The 24395-nt window shown below is 37.1% G+C and overlaps 3 protein-coding genes across 4 annotated transcripts; 2 read left to right on the plus strand and 1 right to left on the minus strand.

The window, feature by feature from the left end:
• The first annotated feature begins 360 nt into the window (after positions 1-360).
• LOC116295013 (G protein-coupled receptor 137Ba) lies at positions 361-9730 on the plus strand. The gene is made up of 8 exons (XM_031702711.2): positions 361-980; positions 1425-1471; positions 2119-2296; positions 2901-2942; positions 3284-3427; positions 4322-4471; positions 4962-5077; positions 5709-9730. The coding sequence occupies exons 1-8, from the start codon at positions 594-596 to the stop codon at positions 5938-5940; spliced, it is 1296 nt and encodes a 431-aa protein (XP_031558571.1). The 5' UTR covers positions 361-593; the 3' UTR covers positions 5941-9730.
• Positions 7961-20497, minus strand: LOC116295012 (ERO1-like protein beta). 2 transcript variants are annotated; one of them, XM_089024288.1, is made up of 17 exons: positions 20341-20497; positions 16389-16505; positions 15955-16038; positions 15309-15338; positions 14955-15032; positions 14562-14632; positions 13879-13952; positions 13298-13418; positions 12806-12861; positions 12346-12438; positions 12147-12230; positions 11249-11408; positions 10512-10578; positions 10123-10209; positions 9499-9629; positions 9149-9199; positions 7961-8507 (listed from the first exon to the last, which is right to left on the minus strand). In XM_089024288.1, exons 3-17 carry the CDS (start codon positions 15985-15987, stop codon positions 8465-8467), a joined length of 1179 nt encoding a protein of 392 aa, XP_088880414.1. In that variant the 5' UTR covers positions 15988-16038; positions 16389-16505; positions 20341-20497; the 3' UTR covers positions 7961-8464. The 2 variants fall into 2 exon arrangements, with proteins under 2 accessions (XP_088880414.1, XP_031558570.1); XM_031702710.2 differs by lacking the exon at positions 20341-20497 and adding an exon at positions 18705-18897.
• Positions 20498-20722: 225 nt separating this feature from the next.
• On the plus strand, positions 20723-24395 carry LOC116295007 (uncharacterized). Its single transcript, XM_031702705.2, has one exon. It carries the CDS (start codon positions 20993-20995, stop codon positions 23687-23689), a length of 2697 nt encoding a protein of 898 aa, XP_031558565.2. The 5' UTR covers positions 20723-20992; the 3' UTR covers positions 23690-24395.

A 24395-nucleotide genomic window follows, 5' to 3' on the forward strand; every position in this document is an offset into this window, starting at 1 on the left:
CATGACATAAAGGCTCCTATTACACAGGAATACCAACAAGGTCGAATATCAATAACATGCGCTTGTTGCTTGCCTCACTTCAAATAGACTAATTTATCAAAGAAAATTCTATCTTATCCCTTTTTATGTGTCATCTAACTCTTCTTCATACTTTGATATAACTTTTTCAATTTTGGTCATTCATATGTCTAACCTTTTTACGGCGCAATTTTATGTTAAAATAAAGTATAGAAAGATACATTGTTAACATCATACTTTGCATGAATAAGAAAGAAAAATAAAAAGAAGGAAAGAGAGAGGAAAAAATAAAGAAAAAGAAAACGAAAATGACGTTTTTGGGTCGTGCCAGTCCCCCTCGTCCTTCAAGATATTGCTCACTTCGATTGATAAACAATGGTCAATGTCCAACATTCTCTGTTATTTTGGAACAAAAATTGTCCTTAAATCACACGAGTTTTCACAGTAACCTAAAGAAGCTTTATATGGAAGGACTGGCTACCTTGGAGGGAGTTTTCATTCCTTTTTGCTACGTAGATATGACCGCTGTCGTCGTTTCTTGATATATTCTAGGACCAAAACTTGACAACTTCAAAATGATTAACGTTCTCAAATCTTTGCTCAGTCTTCCTCGAGTTCATCCAACCACTATTCCTGCTACTAATGTCGAGCCACCATTACCTGTTGGAGTTCTTCTGATTGTTACTATCGTATTCATGTCGATCTACGCCATCTTATTTATCTTTACCATATCACAACTTGTACTGATTTTGGTTTACAAACACAGGAGATTGTCTTACCAGACCTTCTTTCTCTTTACATGCCTGATCTGGGCAGGAATAAGAACTACACTTTTTTCGTTTTACTTTAGTGACTGTAAAGTTGTAAACAATCTGCAGGCATTTCCGAGGTGGTTCTTGTTTGCATTTCCTATATATCTTCAGTTCGTAATGCTTGGTCTTCTTACTTTATACTTGGTCAAGGTACTGTTTGTATTTCCGGCTTCCATTTAATATTCTTGTTTCGTTTACTCTATTTGTATTGGCTCAGGCAATGCTATTGTTGGATAACATATGATTATCCTTCTTAGACGGGGTTTGAATTACCTCCAAGAGCTTCAGCGTTGTTTATTTTTAAAACCGAAAATTTTTCAAATGAAAGTGTAATTTCAAAACTAAGTTTAGTTAAAAGAACACTAAATTTGATATTTGTTTTAGACAAAATTCAAAAATTTCAAATCTTATTTCAGCATTTTTAATTTCCTGTGGCAAGAGTATAGTGTGAAATGAATTCTCTGAGAGGGTCCTGGAGAATGTAATATGGAGTATGAGTAGGTTTTGTTGTTGAGCCCTTAAACCCACATGTAACTTATTGATTCCTATCTGATATTCACTGCAATTTGTTTTTTTTTGTTTAACTATTTTCAGCTGTTAGTGAAATCAGGAAGAACATCTATTGAACCTGCAAAACACAAGTAAGAAAAAATTAATGAGTGTTTAGCCATCATGCAATTCGTTTTGAGGGGGGTGAACTTGGGAAAGGGACTAATGCCAGAGACATCAGATAGATGGTGGGGTATCAATGACATCTATTCCTACCAGTGACATTTCTCTCTACATATTCAGTATATCCTCTACTGTAACTATCAAAAGTTGCCAAATTTGTAATATTGGATTTTATAGGATTTAAGAATATGCATAATGCACTAGAGTGCATACCATATATCTGTGAAAAAATTTGTAAGAAATTGCACAAATTAGTAAAGCTCAGTAGAACTCAGTGAACTGTAGACCTACAAAACTTTGCACTAATTTGTGACAGTGACCCTAATTTAAAGGAAACTGTACTGGATAGAAAGCTCTTTAATTCATTCAGCACATATACCTATTCAAATGCAGTTTTTAACCAATGGAGGTTTTGCACCATTCTGTGCTCAAGCCCATAATACAGCTTGGGCTGCCTGTGGTTAGATGGCAGAACAATAAAGTCCCTTTGCTCTCGGGAATTGAATTCTTTCTCATGTAAAACGATCGTATTGTTCCTGCCATCTAACATGGCTGCAGTCACGTGATGGTGCAAAACCTCTATTAAAATTTTTTATTTATTTTTTCTTTTTCTCAGAAATGTGCCAAATATCGTATTTGTCATATGCAATGTCATCTTTCTGGCCTTGAACATCAGTAGTTCCATACTGTGTCCTGAACAGAGCTACACTCAGAAACTTGTAATTGTTAGAGTTGTGGTTAATGAATTGCTGTTTATACTGGTGGGAATACTTCTGTGCATATCTATGAGAAAGGTGATGGTTATTGTGTACAATAGTTACAAAACATATTAATGCCTTTTCAGTTGCCAATCCAGGGGGGTTTAAAATTTTAAACCAAACCAAAGGGGTGCTATGGTTTGGCAAGCCATAAAAAAGCTTAAAGCTTTTAATTAGGGGGTTTCTACTCGTCCTTTAGGGGGTTCGATAAAATCAAGATAATTTAAGTAGGGAGTTTGTAGTTTTCATTTAAGTGGTTCGGTCAGAGGTTTGGACGAATCCCCCTAGATCAGCCCCTGCCTTTTAAAGAGAGAGTGAATATTGCGATACTCTTTTCTGAGGAAATCACATAAAGATTCCTAGAACTGGAATTAAGTACATGCATGATGTATTTAGCTCCTTAGGTCTTGGGTATTCCTCTTTCATTAGCTAAATTCCTTCATGCATGGGCAGGAATGAGATAGTAGTTTTAGTGAAGTTCCTTAAGCTAGTACGTAGGTGTGGTTTGCAATCTAGGGAGTGAATGTTGCACCATGGCTTTATCCCCTCCCTCTGTGCTACATGTTAAGGGAATGCAACACAGATTAGACAGAAGTTCAAATATCAGTATTCCAATGTCTTGTTCTTTTGTTAAATTTAGCTCACCAAAACACCCAACTCCAACCTCTTCTTGGAAGGACAGGTATAATTGCATTACTTGCATTTTGCATGATATTATTTGTTAGTGCAATGTATCCTTTATATCATTTGCTGTCTGTCTGCAAGTCATCATGTCTCTTGGTCTGTCCGTCTGTTTGTGTTGGTCATTCTATCAATATTATCGTAGAAGTTCAGAAAAATGCTTAAAAATCAATATGGTAATATTCCTCTTCCTACATTTGCATTTTGTTGCCTGAAGGCTTGGTGCATCATGGTATATTACATGATACATTACATGGTATATGCCACGTAAAACTATCATATACTATGTGCTTGGGTCATTTATTCAATCCTTTATTAACTGCTCATGTAATTGGTTCGTAGGGCACTACGACCTGTCAAGCTACAGCAATATGCATCATTGTTGTGCTGTTATACATGTCAAGAGCTGTTTACAACATGATAGCAGTGACTGTGCAGCATGACTTATCAAACTTTGGATTTGGATGGATTAATGTCTCTGATGAGGTCTCTCTCTTTCACCTTCCCAAGGGCGGATCCAAGGGGAGGGTCGGGGGGGGGGGGCGCGACCCCCCTGTCATTCCTGAGGTCAAATGGGCTTCCTGTGGTAAAAATGCGACTGTGATTCCTTTGCCCACAAAATTTACCCCTGAGACCCCCCCCCCCCCTTCAAAAAACCCTGGATCTGCCCTTGCTTCCATAGATAAATAATGTATTAATTATTTATTAAATTAGCATTCAATTACAGTTCTCCTAATGCTGGCGAGCACATGAAAATGAGGTCACCCAGTCGTCTTGCAAGGCTGAGCAAGGCAGCTCAATTTCTATACTTTTCTTCTATAAACACATTTCATGTTCTTTTATATCTTTTATTGTAAAATAATGACTGAGTGACCTCGTTTTTGTGCACTTGTCAGTCATTATGAGAAGGGTGTATAAACTTGGCTACTTTTTAGTTCCCTTAGAGATGGGAGATTGGGTCTGAGTGGGACTTTGTCCCTATATTTTGAGAAAAATCCATATTTAAATGTAGCATACTTTTAGGGGCAATAGACATTGAGCATTTGACATTGGGCACATTCTCTCTTCAGGCGATGTGCCATTATTTTGAGTATTATTTCGTTTTGCTGCAAGTGCTTGAGATGATACATACATGGAGTTTCGGGACTGGGATTCAAAAAAAAGAAAAAGGAAAAAAAACAATCAAAAATCGGGAATGGGATTGAGTTTTGATCAAAACATAGGCTAGGACTGTGGGATTTAATCAAAATGGGGGCTGTGAAATGGGCGGATTAGGACCCTCTTCAGGACCCTTGTAGTTGGATGACGGAAGCGCTTTTTCGATTTAAGACCCACCAAGCATTTGAAATCCAATTCATTTGCAAATATTTTGTTCTAAAGGGAGAGATTGAACACAACCACAAACTACAGATGAACGTCAATAATCACAGATTCCTCTCGTTTGGTATCGTCCTGATCGTCTGGGAAGTTCTCCCAACCTTCATGGTCATCTGGTTTTTCAGGGTACGCCGTCCTCAAGCGGCTAACTTGGTAAGTACATATCTTGCAATCATTGCATTAGCTTTCTTATGATATGAAAGTTTCGCGAGGCTTTAACTTCGCGATTGCGACAATTTAAGCGGAAAGTGCCGAGAAAATGTAATGATCCTTTTCAGTCTTTTTGTCTTAGAGCACGATCTTTGGGAATGGAAAAATCCAAGTCAAATTGTTCTCTCCGACAAGAAGGCATTTTGGATTCTCATCAAACCTCGCAAAAAAAGAAAAGAAAAAAAAAAAAGAAAAGAAAAACAACTCACGCCACTTCCCTTTAAAATAGGCTTGGAACCTTGAGAACGTTTTTGGCTAAGAAATATATACGTTTTCACGTGTATATTTTCTTGAGTTATGAGAGACGTGGGTGGCAAGGTGCTTGAATTAAAAGTATATGTAAGCTTATGATAAGGAATGAAGATGAACACCATCACCATCATGATCATCAGCGTGGATGGTAGAATAATGCTTGTGTTCTTGTTTACCTTAGTTACAGGGACCAAGTATCATAGCGTCAAATAGTTTTGACCAGAGGTCGTATTTCTTCGATAATCCACGGCGCTATGATTCTGATGAGGATATCCACACTGCTGGGTCTGGTAAAAGGTAATGAATTCAGTGATCATCGAAATTATGACCATCATGGTCATCATCATTATCATCATCATCACCACCATCGTTATCATCATCACATCATCGCGGCAGAAGCCTCATTTGATTTGCCTGTACTGCTCCAACTCGTGCTTTCCTCATGTTTTGTCCACTGTTCAACATATCCTTGCATCACCACCATCATCATCATCATGTAGAGTCATCATGTTTTGATGCAACATCATCATCTCTGCTATTAACAATGTTGTCGTCATTATCAAAATGCATCACTATCATAAATATTTACATCATCAGATGCATCATCATCATGGTCATCATCAGAATCATGTCATTGTATTGATGCATCATCATCATCTCTTCCACCAACGACGTCTTCATCAAAGTGTATCACTATCACTAATCATCATTATCATCCATGCATCATCATCATCATCATCGGTATCATGTCATCATTGTTTTGATGCAACATCGTCATCTCTGCCACCAACGTTGTCATCATAATCATAATGTATCACTTTCATAATTATCATCATCATCATCATCATCTGATCATCATCATCAACTGAGTTCCAGAATCCCACCATTAAATTCAAACTAACTATACCCCCCTTTGAATTCATCACAGTAATTATGACATCCCTGGAGTACTCAGTCCCTCGTCCAACTCCAACTCCATCAACACAGGCCACCCAAAGTCATACGGGTCGATACCTGTTAGCAAGAGTGGAAGCTTCAACCGCAGTAGTAGCTACCCCAGTGCTTACATCCCAGGTACCACCCCTCCCATGCTCTTTACGTCTGGCAACCAGGGAGGGTATCAGAGAAGCCAATTAGAACCAGTCAAGGATAAGGATTAGTATCTCACTAGGATAGTTTTAATAGGAATATTCATGGTGTATTTTACCATGAACCGAGTTTCTACAAGGTAGTGAACTTGCGTCGCCACAGGTAGCCCGAGCTCTGCTTTTGTGCCGTTATATTACAGACCAATTATATTGTGACGATTCATATCTGTCCCTGTTCCACCGAGCTTTTGCGTCATTTTCTTGTTATTTTCGCTAAATTAGCAAAGAACAATGCCCAAAAATTGAGCTTGGGCTGGTCGATCAGCTACCTTCGAGAATATAAAACAAAACGCAGGGATTATAATGAATTTTAGCAGGAAAAATCTGCTCGTACTAAGTTCAAATCTACTCGTACTAAGTTCAAATCTAGCGCGGCTTGTGTTAACTGCGTAGTCCTATTCTATTGGATGAAATTTCAAAGTACATCGAGACAACGTAACACCTTAAGGTTTTGCTTCTTTTAGTTTTACTCGAGTTTGTCTGAATTTGTTGCTGCATCTTTTGAGTACGATTGTACTGGTCGTGTTATAGATATATTGGAAGATATAGGTTTGATATCCAAGTTAGCTAGACTTTCATCTAAATATTTCTAAAGAAAAATAGTACGGTAAATAATGGCCTTAACGCAAAGCTACAGAGTTAGAATTAATCAGAAAGAAGAAATATGACCAATGATTGGTCGAACCGCGACACTCCTGATCCGATCTAAGTTAGGCAATCTCTCTTCGTTTAATAAGTTGCGGTATACGACAACAAATACTTTTTGCGTAGCAAATTTTAGAAAAATAGTTGCTCGTATTTTAAAATACTTCGCGCGCAACAAATTTTCGTAGAGGCCATCAGAAAAATACTTCCACGAGGCATGTAGCGAGATGTTGTCGCGTATAACAGATTTACCCGAAGAATACTCGACGTTTTACCGAACATGCTGCGCGAATGCCGAGGGGCGGTCTAACCTGGTTTTCGTTCTCCAGGCTCTTTTGCTGACCCACGACCACTATAAGGAAAAGGGCCTGGAAACAGGATTTGCTGTGTAGATGTGTTTGTCACATGGCGTTAGTTTCAAGGAGAGCTTAATTCTTTAGTTAGTTTTCACAAGACCTTCTTGTAAATCACTATTGTGAAGAGACATCCCGTTGAAATATTATTGTTAATGAAACATTTTGTAATAAATCAGTGTAAAAATAGTCCAAACACGCGGAAATTCCAGCAGTTGGTCATTCCCAGGCGTTAGGAATTAAACTGCTAGATTTTGGAGCTCGTTAGTCAAGACAAATCGAAAAATAAAAAGGAAATAGCAAAAAGATATATCGTCAAAGGAAATTTAAAAAATAGTTTATAGAGAAGATTTTAAATGAACAAAGAGATTTAGTAAAAAAATAAAGATTACATATGAAAAAGAAACTGCTTTAGATTTGTACGAACTTTTCACGTAGATATTTATGAAAATAGACCTCTTTACCTAGGCGTAATGTTTCACACAACTCAAAGAACCTTATTCACAAGAGAATGACACGTGGTGTGAAATGGAAAATTATTACGCCCAAAAGTAAAGATTGTATTTTCTTGGATGCGAAGCTTACAGGAAAATAAGAAAGAAATCCTACTTTTTTTGAGAAAAACGTTGGTGAAGGTTTTGTTACAATTGCATGCATACCAATTCCAAAATGCGCTATGTGTGATGTGAATGAAATTTAGCGAACGGTCACAACAATAAGTCGTTATCAATATAACTTTGTCTGCACATTTTTTCCTGCAGTTTTTTTTCAAGTTTGATATGCAACGAAACCTTCACTAACCTTTTTTGAAATAGCCGTTTTTTTTTCGTAAGCTCTCTCCATTCGCCTTGTTTTTTTCTGCACGACTTGTGCGTACTGTACCTATGACGAGTCCAGTTATACCTCGCCTGTATAAGGAAACATCATTTAACAACAACAACAGTTACTAAATAAATAAATAAATAATAATAAAAACAACATTAAAAAAAGAAAAAAGAAGAAAAAAAAAAAAAAAAAAAAAACGATTCTACTCCTTTACTTTATCAATCATGGTATTTTTTTATTTCCATGCCGTTCAGAATTATTAATTATTATTCTTTTATGTACAATTTTTAATTTTCTTGTCTGCGTCGTAGTTGTGTGCTTGTATTGCAGAGGAGAAGTTTGAAGTTTCGAAGATTTTAAAAAGTCGTTTTAAAAATCGGCGCGCGGAATCGTAGGTTTTGATGGACGTCAATCAAGGCGTTTCCAAGGCATTCCATAGGTACGTGCTCTTGAAAACTTTGTATTTTCCAACAATGTCGTGGAAACAATATTGATTGTCTTCCACCAAAAATCCTATTATTTTGCTTTGACGACAAATTGACAATTTCGCGCGTGCGATGAAATGTTTCTCAATGTTATTTTCCATAAAACTGCTGAAGGCGAAGGTGTTGAAGTGCATTAGAAGGCATGAAAGAGAAAACTTCCTGAAGATGTTGAGCACGCGAGCACAAAATGATGTCTTACGCGCGCCACTTTACGTCTGAGGATCATGTCTAAGCACCACCTACTGAAGATTTTTCAGTTTGAGATTGATGCCTGTGAAAACAAAGAGAGGAAAGAAACTTGCTTAGTAGAATGCATACCATATATCCATGAAAACCTTTGTAAGAAATTGCACATATTTGCACAAATTAGTAAGTTAAGTAGACCTCAGTAGACCGTAGACCTACAAAACTTTGCACTAATTTGTACTATTTTGTTAGTTAACTTTTTCATGGTTATATGGTATGCACTCTAGCTTATATGTCTGTGGAAGTCTTCGCGATATACCTACTGCCACTAACGAAATGTTCTGTCAAGGTAAATCTGTATTGTACGATGGTATGCACTCTAGCTTATATGTCTGTGGAAGTCTTCGCGATATACCTACTGCCACTAACGAAATGTTATGTCAAGGTAAATCTGTATTGTACGATGGTATGCACTCTAGCTTATATGTCTGTGGAAGTCTTCGCGATATACCTACTGCCATTAACGAAATGTTCTGTCAAGGTATATCTGTATTGTACAATTTTCAGGATTTTTTATCGGACATTTTTAAGACCCTAAAACAGAGGTTAGTTTTCTCCGCAGATTTAACCTATGATCTCCTGCACGCTCACAGGCATGTGGAACACTAATCTTATCTTTGTAGTCATTGATGTATGCTTGCAAGTCGTGCCTTGAACACAACTTACCCGTGGTCCATATTCTTGAACTTCGTCAAGTAGTTAATACTGCTTGATAACCTGTGCGAATAAATCAATGACAAATTATTAAATATTGAAGTATTCATAGATAACTATAACGAAACTCGAGTTCTGATTGCTTGGGGGCGCGTGCTTTCCTCATTTTCTGCCAAGATCCCGAGTGCCTTATCTGCACACGGCATGTGCGCGTTTTCTTCTATAGCGCATGAGGCGCAACCAATCAGAAAGCACGATTTTCGGCCTTTCTTTCTTTCTCCAATTTTTAAATTTTTATATTGTAGTTTTTTCTTGGCGAGGTTAGACAGTGAGATTCTGAAGATAATTGGCATTTTTCTTACCTTGCAAACCCATTAAATAAAGAAACGATTTCAGTTCTCTTTAGGTTAAAACTTTGTGATTTTAAAACATTGTCTCCTTCAAATTCATGTCCAGAAAACAGGATTTTCAAGGCGGTACCAAGACCTTGTGTCTGTAGAACAGAAAGATGGTTGAAGTTAGATCATGCTTTTGTACAGGAATGTGAAATTTTCTGCTTCATGAGTATCTGAATAAAGCTTTACATTGACAAAACGCGAACCGTTAATACTTCGAAGTTTTTTGCAACCTTTTTTAAATGCATACTTTAAACCATTCCTTGAGCCAACCGATTGAAAATAAGATTTATTTTGAGCACTCGGTGTATTTGAACTTAATGCTTCATTATAGAGGGCACTAGCGTAGAGAGGGGGCACGCCCCAAAAGTTTGCTTTAATTCGGCACCAACATTTGATTAAATCATGCGGAATTCCTGTGGAATTGGCGGGAAAATGGTACATTGTCCCCCCCCCCCCTCCCCCCTCTCCGCGAGACGTCGTTACGCCCTGATAGAGGGTTTGAAACAGTAGGAAGTTAAGAAAACACTGAATAACCTAAAAAAAACGTCCAGGGTTCGAGTGTCTCAACTGAGCTGGTCAATATTTTACCTGTAGTTTTCCCCAAAGTCTACATTTTTCACAACCAACGCAGTCCATTATACGAGATACATTTAAGAAATGCTGCCTGAATTCCTCCTACAAAGAACAGAAATACTTTCAGTATGTCTAAACCAAAGTTAGGGTTAGTCCAGATCATAGTGCCTATTATATAGATAGTGGAATGATTATATAGATACGTCTGTGTGTAGCTTAGGCATCTCCTGTCGTGGTTTTTGTACACACACTGTTTTCCCGAAGCAATTGTACTTAAACTAACCCGTGAAATAGATGGTGAATCTCCTTTCTATCGTTTCTATCGTTTTCTTTTGCGTATATTTGACTATTACAAGCAATCTCTTGGTAAAGTAAAATCCCTCTTTTCGAGAGGCGAACATTACCTTGAGGATTTTAGCAGTTGCTGGGTTTTTAAACATGACCTTTTCATCAAACGTACTGGGACAAGTCCTGAAAAAAAAACACATCAGAACTAATTTCAAACATACTTCAGCGATGCTACTAGTAACAATAGCGTTGACCATTACGATGATGAAGCATTTAGGTATAGACGAGAATCGAGAACAGTGTTGCAGTGCGTATTTTGATATTGGAATCAAGCAAAGTTAATGTCGATGCAGACCAAGCATGCGCATAGCGTTTTTCTCTCTGGTGCCAAAAGTAGCTACATCTTGGAACACTAGCTTCTCACCTACCTCTGGGAACTAGGGTTCGATACCTGGACTCGCATCACGTGCTTAGAGTTTGTTATGTCGTTCCCTTAATGGGAGGTTTTTCTCCGGCTTCTCCCATTTTTCTTCCTCTACATTCCGACCACGCTAAATTTCTGTAAGCTAGCCGTGCTCTGACTTTGATCCGTCCAGAGGTTGTTTCCGGGAGTTAGCAGGGAGTTAGTTTCAGAGTTCAATCTGTGATTTTGCCATGCCCTGACTTTGTATTGGTCCAGAGATTGTTTCAGGATTCGATTTGTGAGTTAGCTTCGCCCTAACTTTGAGTTAGCCGTACCCTGACTTTAAACAGTCCAGAGGTTGTTTCAGGGATCTATCTGTGAGTTAGCCGTGCCCTGACTTAGATCGGCTCAGAGGTTGTTTCAGGGTAGCGATAAAGGGTTTTTTCTTACCTAGAGTGCGCAATTAGTTTCTGCACCAATTCGTGCACGTATTCATCTTCTTCATAGTCGCCGGTATAAAACTGTTCGGATTCCCAGAACGAGGCGGCTTTTGTTACTGCCCTAAGTACCATAGTATAGGTGAAATATAGATTCTTGAGCCAAACTGGACCTAAAAAGAAAGAAAAGTGGTTAAGCCTTCGTCGAAAATAGAGAGAAAATTTATTATGTTTATTTATGGCGCATGGCACGGTCATGGCACAAAAATGAACCAATCACAGCGATTGAAATAATTACTTATGCGATTGTACAATGCTTTGATAATAAGCCACCAGTTTAGGCTCGATCACAATTGTTTTTCATTTCAGACCACGTGACATTCTCTTGAGAACAATATTCTTTGTTTGAGTTGCATCTGTATTCATGTGTCTTCTAATGAGCAACCATTAAACAAAGAAATTATATTCTAAAGAATGATACGTGGTCTGAAATGGGAAAACATTACGCCCAAGGTAAAGAGGTCTATTCATAGAAATATGCCATCATATGGAGAGCCATCATAGCTAGGAATGATGCCAATACTCTCTCACCAATATGGTCGCGGGTTCGATGCAGCATGATGCAGTGCCAAATAAAGCTGAATTAGCAAATATTCTTCCCTTCTCGGAGAGGTTTTGTCGCTTTTTCCCAACCCTCAAAATCCGAACCCTGTTCTCCTTCTGCGTCAATGAAGAACGATAAGCTGCAACTAATATTTTGAATTCTTATACCTTGAGGCTGAATTAGCAAATATTCTTTAATTCTTGGAGAGGATTAGTCGCTTTTTCCCAACCCTCAAAATCCGAACCCTGTTCTCCTTCTGCGTCAATGAAGAACGATTAGCTTTAACTAATATTTTGAATTCTTATACCTCGATCATCAGTAAGTTCAGAGCTGAACCTCTTTGTAAACTCTTCTAAGTTCATTCCCCATTGGGGCTTCTGTAATCCAACTCCTAACGGAAAAGAAAGAAAAAACAAAATTGCATGAGAATTGCAGTTCTAGTTATGGAATTCTGCTAAAAACCATGGTTAAATAGATTAAGAGAGCAGAAGGTCGGTTCTACTTACCTGGAAATAAATAAAGTGCTGATAAATGGATATTAATGCTTGCATGTAGTCCTGATATAGCTCTGTAAAACACTCTTTTTTCAAGACACATACCTGGAATAATAAAATACCACAACAATATTAAGTGCTTAAAGTAACATCCCTTGTTCTACTTATTCTTTTTCCCACTCAATTTACCTCTTTTTATCATTTTCTCTTCCCTTCTCTACCCTGCTTACTTCTTGCCCTTCTCTCGTCACTCATGCATCGAGCTATTTGTTCCTTACCCTACGCCTTTCCCTTCTTGCCCTAATTATCCATGTTTCCCCTCCGATCCCCCTTCCACAGCTAATTTCCCGTCTGACCCTCCCCCCTTCGGTTTTAAGCCCAGCTGTCTATAAGCCTGTCTATAAGCCCACCCAAAATCCTCTGTGAAGTTGTACAAGCCCAGGGCTAATAACTGGGATTATACGGTACTTACTATCAAAATTCTTTGTCATGAGTTTTCTGTAGCCTTTTCCTTTAGGTTTTTCTGGCCTGTGGACCAAATTTCCAGCATACATATAAGTCAATATTGATACAATAACTTCTTAAATTTGATGTAGATTAATGTTATACCCTAGTGACCACTAGCTGGGTGATCTCATGCCTCAACACTGAACAACAGTGAGTACAACAGAGGCATTAATAGACCTCATCCATTTGAACACAGTATTTTCCAATTTCAGATCATGTGTCATCCCATTGGAAAAAGATTTGTTGAACAAGTTTCTTTGATAATACTAACTTATCTGGTATTAATGGTAAATAATACTCAAGGGAATGACAGATGACCTAAAATGAAAGTCTATTAGGTAGACCTATGATATAAATTTAATGTCCTTTTATAAAACTGGTAGGTCCTTTCTTTTCAAACTTAATGTCTAGAAATATTCATGCATGAAAAACATTTGGCCGCTGTTAAAATGCTTACTTAAAACAGTTTTCTTGATAAATACTATTCCATATTCTATGGGCAGAAGGACCTTTGTAGCCAGTATATCTCTCTGGGTTCCTTAGAAGATCTACATAAGCCATTCCTTCTGTTGATTCATCTAGGAATTAAAGAAAAATAATAAGAAAGAAGGAATGGAAGGAAGGAATAGGGAAGAAAGTAATAAAAGAAGAAAGAAAAAATGGAAGTAAAAAATGGAAGAACAGCAGGAACATAGGAAACAAGGAAGAAAGGAAGGAAGGAAGGAAGGAAGGAAGGAAGGAAGGATGGATGGATGGATGGAAGGAAGGAAGGAAGGAAGGAAGGAAGGAAGGAAGGATGGATGGATGGATGGATGGAAGGAAGGATGGAAGGAAGGAAGGAAGGATGGAAGGAAGGAAAGAAGGAAGGAAAGAAGGAATGAAGGAAGGAAAGAAGGAATGAAGGAAACTCAAAGAGAAAGAAAGAACAAATGAATGAGTGAATGAAAAAAGAAAGAAAAGAGACAGAATGGAAAGGAATGACAGAATGTTTGTTCTTGTTATTCTAAATAAGTTCCAGCCAAGACATTTCATACTTACCATCCAGTTGACAGAATTCTTCTTCATCTTCATCATGCTCATCCCATGACTCCAGAGCAAGTTTATCTTGGTAACTGAAATAATAGAGACACTGGTCTAAGTAGAGCAGTTTTCATATCCCTGTGAAAAACTTGGTGCTGCATGCGTGCATTGCTACCAACTTCATGTTCTCTAGAATTTTGATTGGCTTGTCTAATATGATTGGTCTAGCAGTGCAGTGACTTCAACGTGCCTAGGTTTGCACCATGCTCATGCAGTGTTTCAAGTACATGATTGAATTAACAGATCAAAAACAGTTTTCCGTGTTTGATTTGTTTTATAAAATAACAAACGCGCGAAAAGATCGAAAAAAAGCAAAGTCTAAGTAAATTCTCCCTACGTGCTGTCTTATTCAAACTGACCAATGAGCGCGCGCGATAGATTAAAAATGACGATAATGTGTTTTGATACTCTCATCAAACATGGTTTTCGACCAATCATAGTGCGCATTGTATCCCAATTATTTTATAATTGACATTAAACTCTTGACATATTGTGATTGGTCTGGCATATTCCTTGCCATGCCAGGACAACATTTTTACTGTGAGGTTTTCACAGTCATACAACTGCTCTAACAGAAAAGATACCATGCACCATTAAAAAAATCAAAGTATGCTATGAGACGAATTTTAAGAAAAAAATACCTTATTGTGTTGTCAATGTTGCCAAGAGTTGTGTTATCTGGTTCAGAGCATCTTTCATTTTCTTTTTCTCCCTGGAATGATTAATATAAACATAAATAAAAAATATAGGAATGAAGGTAAGAAGACAGGGAGGGAGGGGTGGTAAGGTGAATGAATGAATGGATGGATGGACGGACAGACGGACAGATGGAGCGATGGATGGTGGTTAGACAAATGGATGGATGGATAGATGGATGGATGGATGGATGAAGAAGTGAATGGATGGATAAATGAATGGATGGATAAATGAATGGATGGATAGATGAATGGATGGATGGGTGAATGGATGAACGAATGGACAAACGGATGGATGGATAAATAGAGCTATCAATCACTTACACTTTGGAAACCAACCTTTAATTTAGTATGTGAATTTCTTGATTTACTGTATTTACTAAAACTCTTAGAACTTCTACTTTGATGTCGCTTGGACTGTAAGAAGAAGAGATGGTATTACTGCCGTCATTCAGCATGTTAGTTTACCACAGGCTATTGAATGCCACCAATACCCTTGGGCATGTGGTTCTATTTCAGACCATGTGTCATTCACTAGAGCGTCATTTCTTTGTTCAATGGTTGCGCATGAGAAATCACAATATGGATACATCTAATATGGAGAAAATATTATGCCCAAGCCGAAGAGGTCTACTGAGCAACTGGTAGCTTGCTAATTATCATAATATGTATAATATAAAATTTTTAATTTACCTCAGACTTCACTCCTTCAGGAATGTCGTCCTGCAAAGGAAATGTTAAGAGAACTGTTTTTAAGCATTTCCCTTGTTAGGGGCTGTTAATAATGTAGTCAATAGACCGTTTTCTCAAGATTGCATGAGCATCCAACTTGATGGGCCACAAAAATGAAAAATGCAAATTCAATTAAATTGAGAAGCCAGTTTTATATTTAAAGAGGAGAATAATCAATTTATGAATTCTTAGCGAAAAAAATTCATAGAAATGTATGATAATTCTCATTATGAGCTCCTGTTCTGGTGTCGTGGCCCGTCAAGTTCCTTAAATTTGGATGTGCACGCAATCTTAAAAAAGAAGTCTACTGAGGAATGTAGTGCATCTGATAATTCCTTGTGCCGCTGAGGGGGCCTGCTATGGCAAAATTGACATGGCCATCATTTACAGTAGTTAAGTATGCTTAGCTTTCAGAAATGCATGGGTGTTACTATGACTGCAGTTCTTTATTGTCATAACTATTAATGTTGTAATATGTTGTTACCACAGAACACTTTTCCTCAGTTGAGTGAGATCTCTGGCAATCATAGAGCTAACATATACTAAAATATAAAGTACATGTGGTCTAACTATAATGGTTTGTAATATAAGTTATTTATTGCTTTACCTCTTTGCATGGAGACACGCTACAATGTTTCATTGTGCATTGCCCATCACTGGCCCAGAATGGGCATGGTCTGTCTAGCTTTACCTTTGATAAAAAATAAAAATAAAAATATTTACCAATTTATTTAAAGTTAGGATTTTTGATGTCGAAATCATCTACAACAATGTTATGTGTAATAGTCCAGAAATTATTATACCCCTCCTCCCTCCCCAACAGAGGAAATTAGAATTTCTGAGGGGTAGGGAGGTCAGAGAAAGAACAAAATTACAGAGTCTGCATGGAAGAAAATTGGAAATTGTATGAAAATTTCTGGGGATAGGGGTAGGGTTTTTTTAAAAATATTCCTCCATGGGAAGTAGCCAGGTATGAGTAATAATTTCTGGAACTTCACAATAATATTACAATATTAACTAGTGTGCCAATTTAGTACTTACCCTGAAGAATTTGAAATAATTTCTTTGTACAATTTCATTGATGATAGGATAAATATCTTTGTTAATTTTGTCCACTGTTTCTATGTCACAACAACATTCTTCAACTTTCCCTTTCAACTGCATAAAAAAAAAGAAAAAGTGAAATGAAATTATCAAAAAATATTGTTGTATGTGGAAGAAAATTTATTCCAAGTAGGCTGAGGAGCACTTCCTTCATATATATTTATACTCCTGAAGAAAACAGGAAAAAACCTTTATCGTTGAGAGATGTACTATATTAGCCACTCTGAGGTTGAAGAAAACACTGGATTCAGTTGGCATGGCAGTGCTTTACAGGACTGGTTTTTTCTTTACAATGCATTGCCATGCCAACTATGGCCAGTCTTTCCTTAGATTTGGAAGTGCTGATAACTTGGATTCATTATCACTGCAAGGAAGTTCTACTTCTACATTACTGTAACCTATCCTTGCTCCAATACATCAATCACCTTGGAAAAGCAATCCAAAAGTGTTTTCCACATACAGTTAAATAAAAAAACACATAAAAGTGTTTATTCACACAACTTTATCATCTATTTATTTCCCTCTTTAAATCCGTTTTCCACATACAGTTAAATAAAAAAACACATAAAAGTGTTTATTCACACAACTTTCTCATCTATTTATTTCCCCTTTTTAAATCCCTTTAAGATCCCTCTTTAGGAGTATAATAAAAAACACATTAATTTGAAAAGAATGCCTGTTCACATTTAGAGTCCAAATCCATTACCAGACTTAGATCAGCCCAGAGGCTTTTTTGGGGGGTTGGATACATTTTGAAGGTTTTTTTGTCGTTGAGACAACAAATTGTCTTTTAGCCTAGCTTTGCATAAACAATGCCATAAAAGGCAACAAAGTAGCTTGTTTGGTTAAAGTTAAACCAATAGGCTGACATGAATTAAGATAATGTCTAGCCCTCAGTATATAACACAAGAAAGCAATTATCTATCTTATGGCAAATTCCACACTCTGCAATGAATAAAATCTTCAAAAATACTGAAAATTACGGCAGGTGGGCTTTAGAGAGTCAGTGCAGTCTGTCAAAAATGAACTGAATAAATTTACAGCCAATTTTCAAAATTTCTAATTCATTTTTTATAGTCAAAATGAAATACATGGTCTTCACAGGTTTTACAATGTTATCTAACTAATGTTATTTCTAATGCTGAGTGGAAATTTGTTTTTTGTTATTATATGAGATGTTTTTTTTTAAATTAGAAAAAATTTTTTTTTAATTTTTAAGAATAAAAATGGCAAGAATACCATCTGCTGCTTGTAAGTACCCTGAAGTCAAAATAAAAAGGATTATTAATGTAAAAATATATAGAGAATAATATTATTTCATTTCTCATACCTATTATTATTTTCGATGCAAGCAAAAAAATTTATTTCTAGTGTAGAACATGTTTTACAAGATGGTAATATTTTGTGCAAGTTTTTGAAGTTTATTTTATTTATTTTTCATTCCTCTCAGCTTGAGGCTAGAAGGGTCGATAATATGTAAAACTACATGCATAATAGCTGGTTAAATGTAGAAGTCACCAGCTGGAGAAAAAACATTGAATATTCTCAAAATTATACCCATAACTTTTTGAAACATTTAAGTTAAAACCATGAACCGTTCTAGGAATTTTAGTTAGAGTATTTCATACATGGGTTTTATCGAAAACTTAAATTTTCTGATGTGTCCAATTAAGTTTATAGTTATACTCGATGTGTGAATCATCACTTTTAGCTTATATTATTTTAAGCTTTTAGAACGAAGTTTGATCTAAAAAATACACTTAAAGCTTTATTTAGATTTAAGTTAAACTGATATTTACCTGGAAAACAATTTTATTAACAACGAATGAGGCTGATAATATTTTTGGTACCTGAGAAGGCGAACCTCTTCGATGTCATAACAGCTGACAGCTACAATATTACATCTTGTACAAAGATAAAAAGCAAATGACGAATTCGTACATCGAATCAGATTTTTTTAAAGGAAAAATATCTTGGTTTCAATATTTGGTCACTTTTTCTTATCTTGAATATACTTTACAGTCAAAACATTTGAACGATCCAATGGTATGACGCTGGTAAAATTACTAGTATCTGATATCAATCGACAGTAACAAGACGAAAGAGTGTAAAAAACACGTCAACATACAATAAAAACCTAAGATCCCACTTATACAATAAATAATATACTGTCAAGCATCAGGTGAATACTTTGACAATGTTTATAATTTCATTCAAAAAATATTTTTACCAAAACAAGTTCGAACGACGTACCTGACAGAAACACTGATCTTTGAACGATAAAACTCTACTACCAAATACACACACGAAGTAGATAAGCTCTGGAGCTATTCGTATCCTCATATTGGGATTCAAAACTCTCAGCAGTCCTTAAATGAAGGCTAATCGCTGACAAATAACTCTAGTAGTTCATTTCACATACTTATGGCCCGGTGAAATAAACATTAGTTGTACGCATGTGTAATGTGATTTACCGCTGGCCAAGGGTCGTGGACTAGTTTGATTGGATACGAAGTTTGAAAGTAGTCTCTTCTTGGCACTTGTCCCGAGAGCCCCGGGAAAAATAATGATGCAACGATTATGCTTTGCTGCACGATTTCATTGATATTGGTGAAGTTTTTTAAGTGATAATTAGCTTACACTGATGCGAGCAGGAACAAAGGAACTTCCGGTTTTTCCTTCGGAAGGGTTCATGTGGGGGCGTTTCGGCAGTTTCCGTTGTTTCATCTTGAAGAAATTTCAATCGTACGCTACCAAAGCCTTTTTTGTTAATTTTTTAGCGCTTCAAAAGAACAGTAGGGTTGCTGACTAACAAAATTTGCAGTTGATTTGGCAAGTTTTGTACAAAACGGAAAGGCGTTGCCTTGACAACGGAATTACCCCTGTTGCTTGAAGAGGCGTCCATTCAATCAGACTGAAGACGCTAGATATATTTTTGGCTTTTTGGAAAGTGGGCTGTTTAAATATCAATAGTGTCTAAATTGAATAGAATTGGCCAACTTGGCAATAGTTCTAAATTAATCTGATCTGTCAACTGCAAAAGTTGTTTCATTTAAAATTGGCATGCATTGCTGCAATATTACCTCTTTTTTTGGTAATCCAAGAAACTTGAGAGAAGAATATAATTGTCAACTTTTGACACTTTCCATGACAATATATTTTTACCTTCTCTTTCGTGTCTTTGCAAACCGAATTAAGTCCGTGCCACGCATTTGAATAACTGACTTAAAAAACAAAAAGCCCGACAACTTTTGGATATAAATTAGTCGCCTGAGGGCCGGGTTGTTCAAAGCTGGATTAGCGCTTATAGGTCTTATTAAGAGTCAACCCAGGATTAGCAATAATCGGGCTTTGAACAACTGGGCCCTGTTTAGAAAAGAATTTAGGATAATTTGCACAATAATTTTGCACCAAGAGAAAATAAACAAAGAAAAGGAATAGCTGCGCCCCATTACGAGCACTCTTTGGTGCTATTTCTAGTTCATTTCTCAGTTAGTACCCCTTTGTCAGGTTTGGTGTGTTCCTTCAGGTTTGGATCCACACCTTACCAGATCCACAGGGAACCCAATTTGAATAAAAATAAAAATGCCTTTTTTGAATCATGTATTCAAGAAAGAGATAACCGCGTTCTCCTTAGCAAAAGCAATCAAGAAAATTAAGTTAGAAGTGCAGCGAAAGTAGATACAGCGTATTTTCTCGCGCTTTGTTTTTCCCATGGTCCTCGTTAACTATCTTGCCTTGAAGTAAACAAATTCATGAAATAAAATAAAAAAGTTTTTATCTTCACTTTACAATTTTATTTAAACTAGTCGCCCTGTACACAGCAGGAAAATCTACGTCTACAGGGAAAATGTTACATCCTTGAAGTGTGAAACTAAGGCAAAAGTACCTGTTTCAGCGATCCAATCGTAGACAGGTGACCATGTAATGTCAATCAGAACTGATAGACCTCAATATCCTGATAGTAATAGCAAAATGAACGATAATGTAAAGTAAAATGACTCAAATTAACAAATATATGGAAAAAATTTTTTTTAAAATTATAATAAATTACAGATTTACTTGGCATATTTTGCCATAACTGGAAAACATATTTTTGATAGAAATACGTACTTTTATATCACAGTTACGTCCACCTACTAATATAGATCTGATGATCTGCAAGACACTGAATAACCTTTCACAGATCACGGTAAATATAAAGGCCTGACGGACGGAAAAACAAACAGCGAGATGGCCAAAGAAGGACAGTGATCTCATGGGCTCGAGCTGGGCTTCTTTGACCTTGAAGTTTGAGAAGAAGAAAAATGCAATACTATTTCTTTTAATGAGGAATTTTCGTCAATTGGAATAAAAGTATGCGTGAAGTACTGCGAAGGCTTTCACATAAACGCCAACTACGCTTTGGAAAATAATTCAGGACTTCTAAGAAGGCGAAAAGATTTCAAATTGGATCTTTCGCACTGTGTTTCTTCTATACTCAGCCAACTTTTCTTCGTGAGATACATTTACTTTTTTGAAGAGTGAATAATTTTTTCTACATGCTGGAAGTGGAGAAGAAAGGAAACGATGTACAGATGGCTTCTGAGGACAAAAACAGAAAGACAGATGTAGATAAACAAGAATCGACGTCTGGAGATGAAAGTAAAAGCAGATCGCTGTACAGTTTGGTGATACCGTGGAAACCCAGCAATGGCGACCTCACCGGGACACACATCGTTTATCTCGTAGTACTTTTATTTTGTGTAACCTCAGCTAGTCTTCTATCGATACCTGTTATAGAAAACATACTAGTGGACAAATCCTTTGTATGTAATGATGGAAAAGCAGATTGCCTTGTGAAGTTGTCGCATCTTGTAACATTCAGGATTGGTATCGGATCTGCGGATTTCTTCTTTATCATGATGGTCGTGCTATTCAAGGCTGGCTTAACATCATGTCGTAGTGGCCTCCACACTGGAGTATGGATTCCAAAGAGTATTTTATTCATTCTTATTGGATATATTATGTATATGGTGCCACACAACATCATAGATACGATCTGGGGATATCAGGTTATTGCTGCGTGGTTCATCTTCTCTATCATCCAACTTGCCTTCCTAGTCGACTTTTCGCGCGCATTTAGTAAAGTTCTCAGACTTCAAAACTCATCAGAAAACCCCAGTTTTATCCTACTCAAAGTATTTACAGCGTCTTTGATTGCTCTTCTCTTCTCCGTGGTGGGATTAATTTATATTCTCTTTGGATTCAAAAACAATTGTAGAACAAATTGGATCCTGACAACTATAAATGTCATTATTTGTATCACCCTATTTGTGATTTCATTCGTTATATCCAAGAACAAAGGAACATCAAATATTTACCAAAGCCTTGCCCAGACAGGTCTAGTTGCTGGATATGTATTGTTCCTGACGTACTCGGCTGTGTCCCACGAGCATAGTCTGTGCACTCCTGATATCTTTCGGTTTTTCGATAGTGCATCAAGACTTGGCCAGTACATTCATTCACTGATTGGAACACTTGTGACGTGCATGTTGCTAAGTTACGTTACATTAAGGAGCAGTGAGCCCAATCATTTTAAGTTCAACAGAATAACTATAACAAACCAATTAGAGAGTGACCCACAACTGGACGATTTAGAAAAACCAAAAGAGTTGTACAGTTTTTCATTCTTTCACTTTGTTTTGATGTTGGCTTCTCTTCATGCAAGTTCGACGTTCATCGCTCCACATGAAGTTGATACCGTTACTAAGGCAACAATGTCCTGGATATTTCTCGTTGCTAAGAGCCTCGCGAGTGTTCTGGTCGCGTTGATTTACTTATGGATTCTTGTAGCTCCGACAGTGTACCCCGAAGAAAACACCGCCGAATTTTTCACTCTTTTAAAATCGCTTTTCAAATTCATCGGGAAATCTTTGTATACGCTTTTCTTCAACGGGTGCTCGGGAATCAACCGATCGATATCCACTCGCTTCATCTACACATTTTTCTTCATCTGTGGAACAATAACATGTACCTTAATGTACCTCCCTGGAGTCAGGCATTCTTTACAAACGAACTCATTCTTCTGTAAGAAGATCAGCAAGCTAGGTAACTGCATGAGTCATGATCCAGGATACCTTGCTGTCTACCGAATCTGCTTCTCCATGGCAACATTCTACCTGTTGTTCGCTATTGTACTATACGCCGTTAGGACGTACGCTGACCCGCGAGCTATGATTCACAACGGCTTATGGTTCGTTAAGTTTGTTTTATTTTTCGGTCTACTCGTTTGTACTTTCTTCATTCCACTCGAGTTCAGCCGGGTGTGGACCTACACTTGTCCTATAGGAACGTTCTTCTTTATTGTTGTCCAAATGATCCTTACTGTAGACTTCACACGTTTCCTAAACACTGTTATGTCGAATAGATTCGAAGCCACTGGTAACAAGGTGTGGTTTAGATCCATACTCGTAGCTACTATCAGTCTATACGTCGTTTCCTTTGTCTCTGTCGTGTGCTTCTATATCTATTTTGTTGGAGATGCAGGACATTGTAAAACGAATAAAACTTTCATCACCATGAACTTTATTCTTTGTGGTATCGCTTCGGTAATATCAATCCACCCGGTTATTACAGACACTGGTTTGTTCCAAGCAGCTGCTGTCACCTTTTTCACCATGTACCTGACTCTCTCAGGCCTGTCATACAACCCTAATGAAAGATGTAATCCACTGGCTTCATATGTTTCCGAAGTTGACATGCGACCAAGTATCAACGTGCAGGCAATCATAGATCTGGTTCTCACTGTATTATTACTGGTATATTTTACCCTTCGAATCGTTCCTATATCAAGCAATCTCCGTAAGATAGCAGTTATGTCTTTACATCTTATATGTGGACAAAGAGGACAGTTAAAAACGAATGACTCGGAGAAAAATGACGAAATGAAACCACAGGCTTCCCATAACAGGAATGCAGATGACGAGAGATTTTCGGAGAATGAAGCAGGTGATCCTGTGCCTTACAGTTATTCCTTCTACCACTTCGTCTATTTCTTAGCCAGTCTTCACGTTACCATGGTGCTAACGAATTGGTACACTCCCAAGAATGGCACGCAGTTCAAGCTGTATATTAACTGGGCTGCAATGTGTATTAAGATGACTGCCAGTTCCTTGTGTATTTTATTGTACATCTGGAGTCTTGTGGTACCAATATTAGCATCCCATAAATCCGAGCCTACAACAAACGAGACATAACAACACAACTACGTCTTGCTTTGAAATAGCATACACTTGGCTACCACGCATTTCACGAATACCGCGCGAGAGAGATGGGACTCTAATACACGTATCCCAAACTATCTAATATTTTACGAAATTTGTAACAACATATAACAAAGTTTTACGTTTAATTTTTGGCGGGAAATGATGTTTCACTATTTTGCAGTCCCTTTAGTCCCATCCCTTAGCGGTAATGACCAGAGGCAATGTCCCAAGTTGCTATAGAATTCAATATTCAAATATTAACAATAAACAAAGAATCCGTAACCAGTGATGATTGATAACTGGAATCCATTACCAGTATTTTGGTAAGAGGTATTGGAATTCTTTCCACAAATGGAGATGGAACTCAATAAAACAACTTGATACTGATTGGACAAGAGGAGTACAATTAAATCCCAAATTGTACTCTGTAGAGTCCCAATTACGTTGCTCAATTTTGTTTAAGTGTATTATAAACAAAACGAATTGCACGATCTTCTCGTACAGTTTGAATTTTATAGATGCTCGTGTTGTTTTGAAAGTTATCAAATTAGACTCGCCTAAAAGCTCGTCCAATTTTTAAAAAATTCAAAACATCACTCGTACTTATAAATTCCGAATTGTACTCGAGATCGTGCGATTTCCTATACAAATCAAATTAAGTCACAATCGTCCAACGCAACGCCCCCCCCCCCAAAAA

The sequence above is a fragment of the Actinia tenebrosa genome, unplaced genomic scaffold, assembly GCF_029948245.1.
Source record: "Actinia tenebrosa isolate PJP-AT-01 unplaced genomic scaffold, QUT_ActTen_1.0 PGA_scaffold8__29_contigs__length_14323225, whole genome shotgun sequence".
Taxonomy (NCBI): domain Eukaryota; kingdom Metazoa; phylum Cnidaria; class Anthozoa; order Actiniaria; family Actiniidae; genus Actinia; species Actinia tenebrosa.

Coding starts and splice junctions, on each gene's coding strand:
- LOC116295007 (XM_031702705.2), top strand. CDS start 20,993: ATGCTGGAAGTGGAGAAGAAAGGAAACGATGTACAGATGGCTTCTGAG.
- LOC116295013 (XM_031702711.2), top strand. CDS start 594: ATGATTAACGTTCTCAAATCTTTGCTCAGTCTTCCTCGAGTTCATCCA. Junction 2,297..2,900: donor TGTGCATATCTATGAGAAAG/GTGATGGTTATT, acceptor TGTTAAATTTAG/CTCACCAAAACACCCAACTC. Junction 3,428..4,321: donor GGATTAATGTCTCTGATGAG/GTCTCTCTCTTT, acceptor TTTGTTCTAAAG/GGAGAGATTGAACACAACCA.
- LOC116295012 (XM_031702710.2), bottom strand. CDS start 18,794: ATGAGGATACGAATAGCTCCAGAGCTTATCTACTTCGTGTGTGTATTT. Junction 15,339..15,954: donor GCGTGTCTCCATGCAAAGAG/GTAAAGCAATAA, acceptor TTTCCTTTGCAG/GACGACATTCCTGAAGGAGT. Junction 12,231..12,345: donor AGCACTTTATTTATTTCCAG/GTAAGTAGAACC, acceptor CTTTTCCGTTAG/GAGTTGGATTACAGAAGCCC.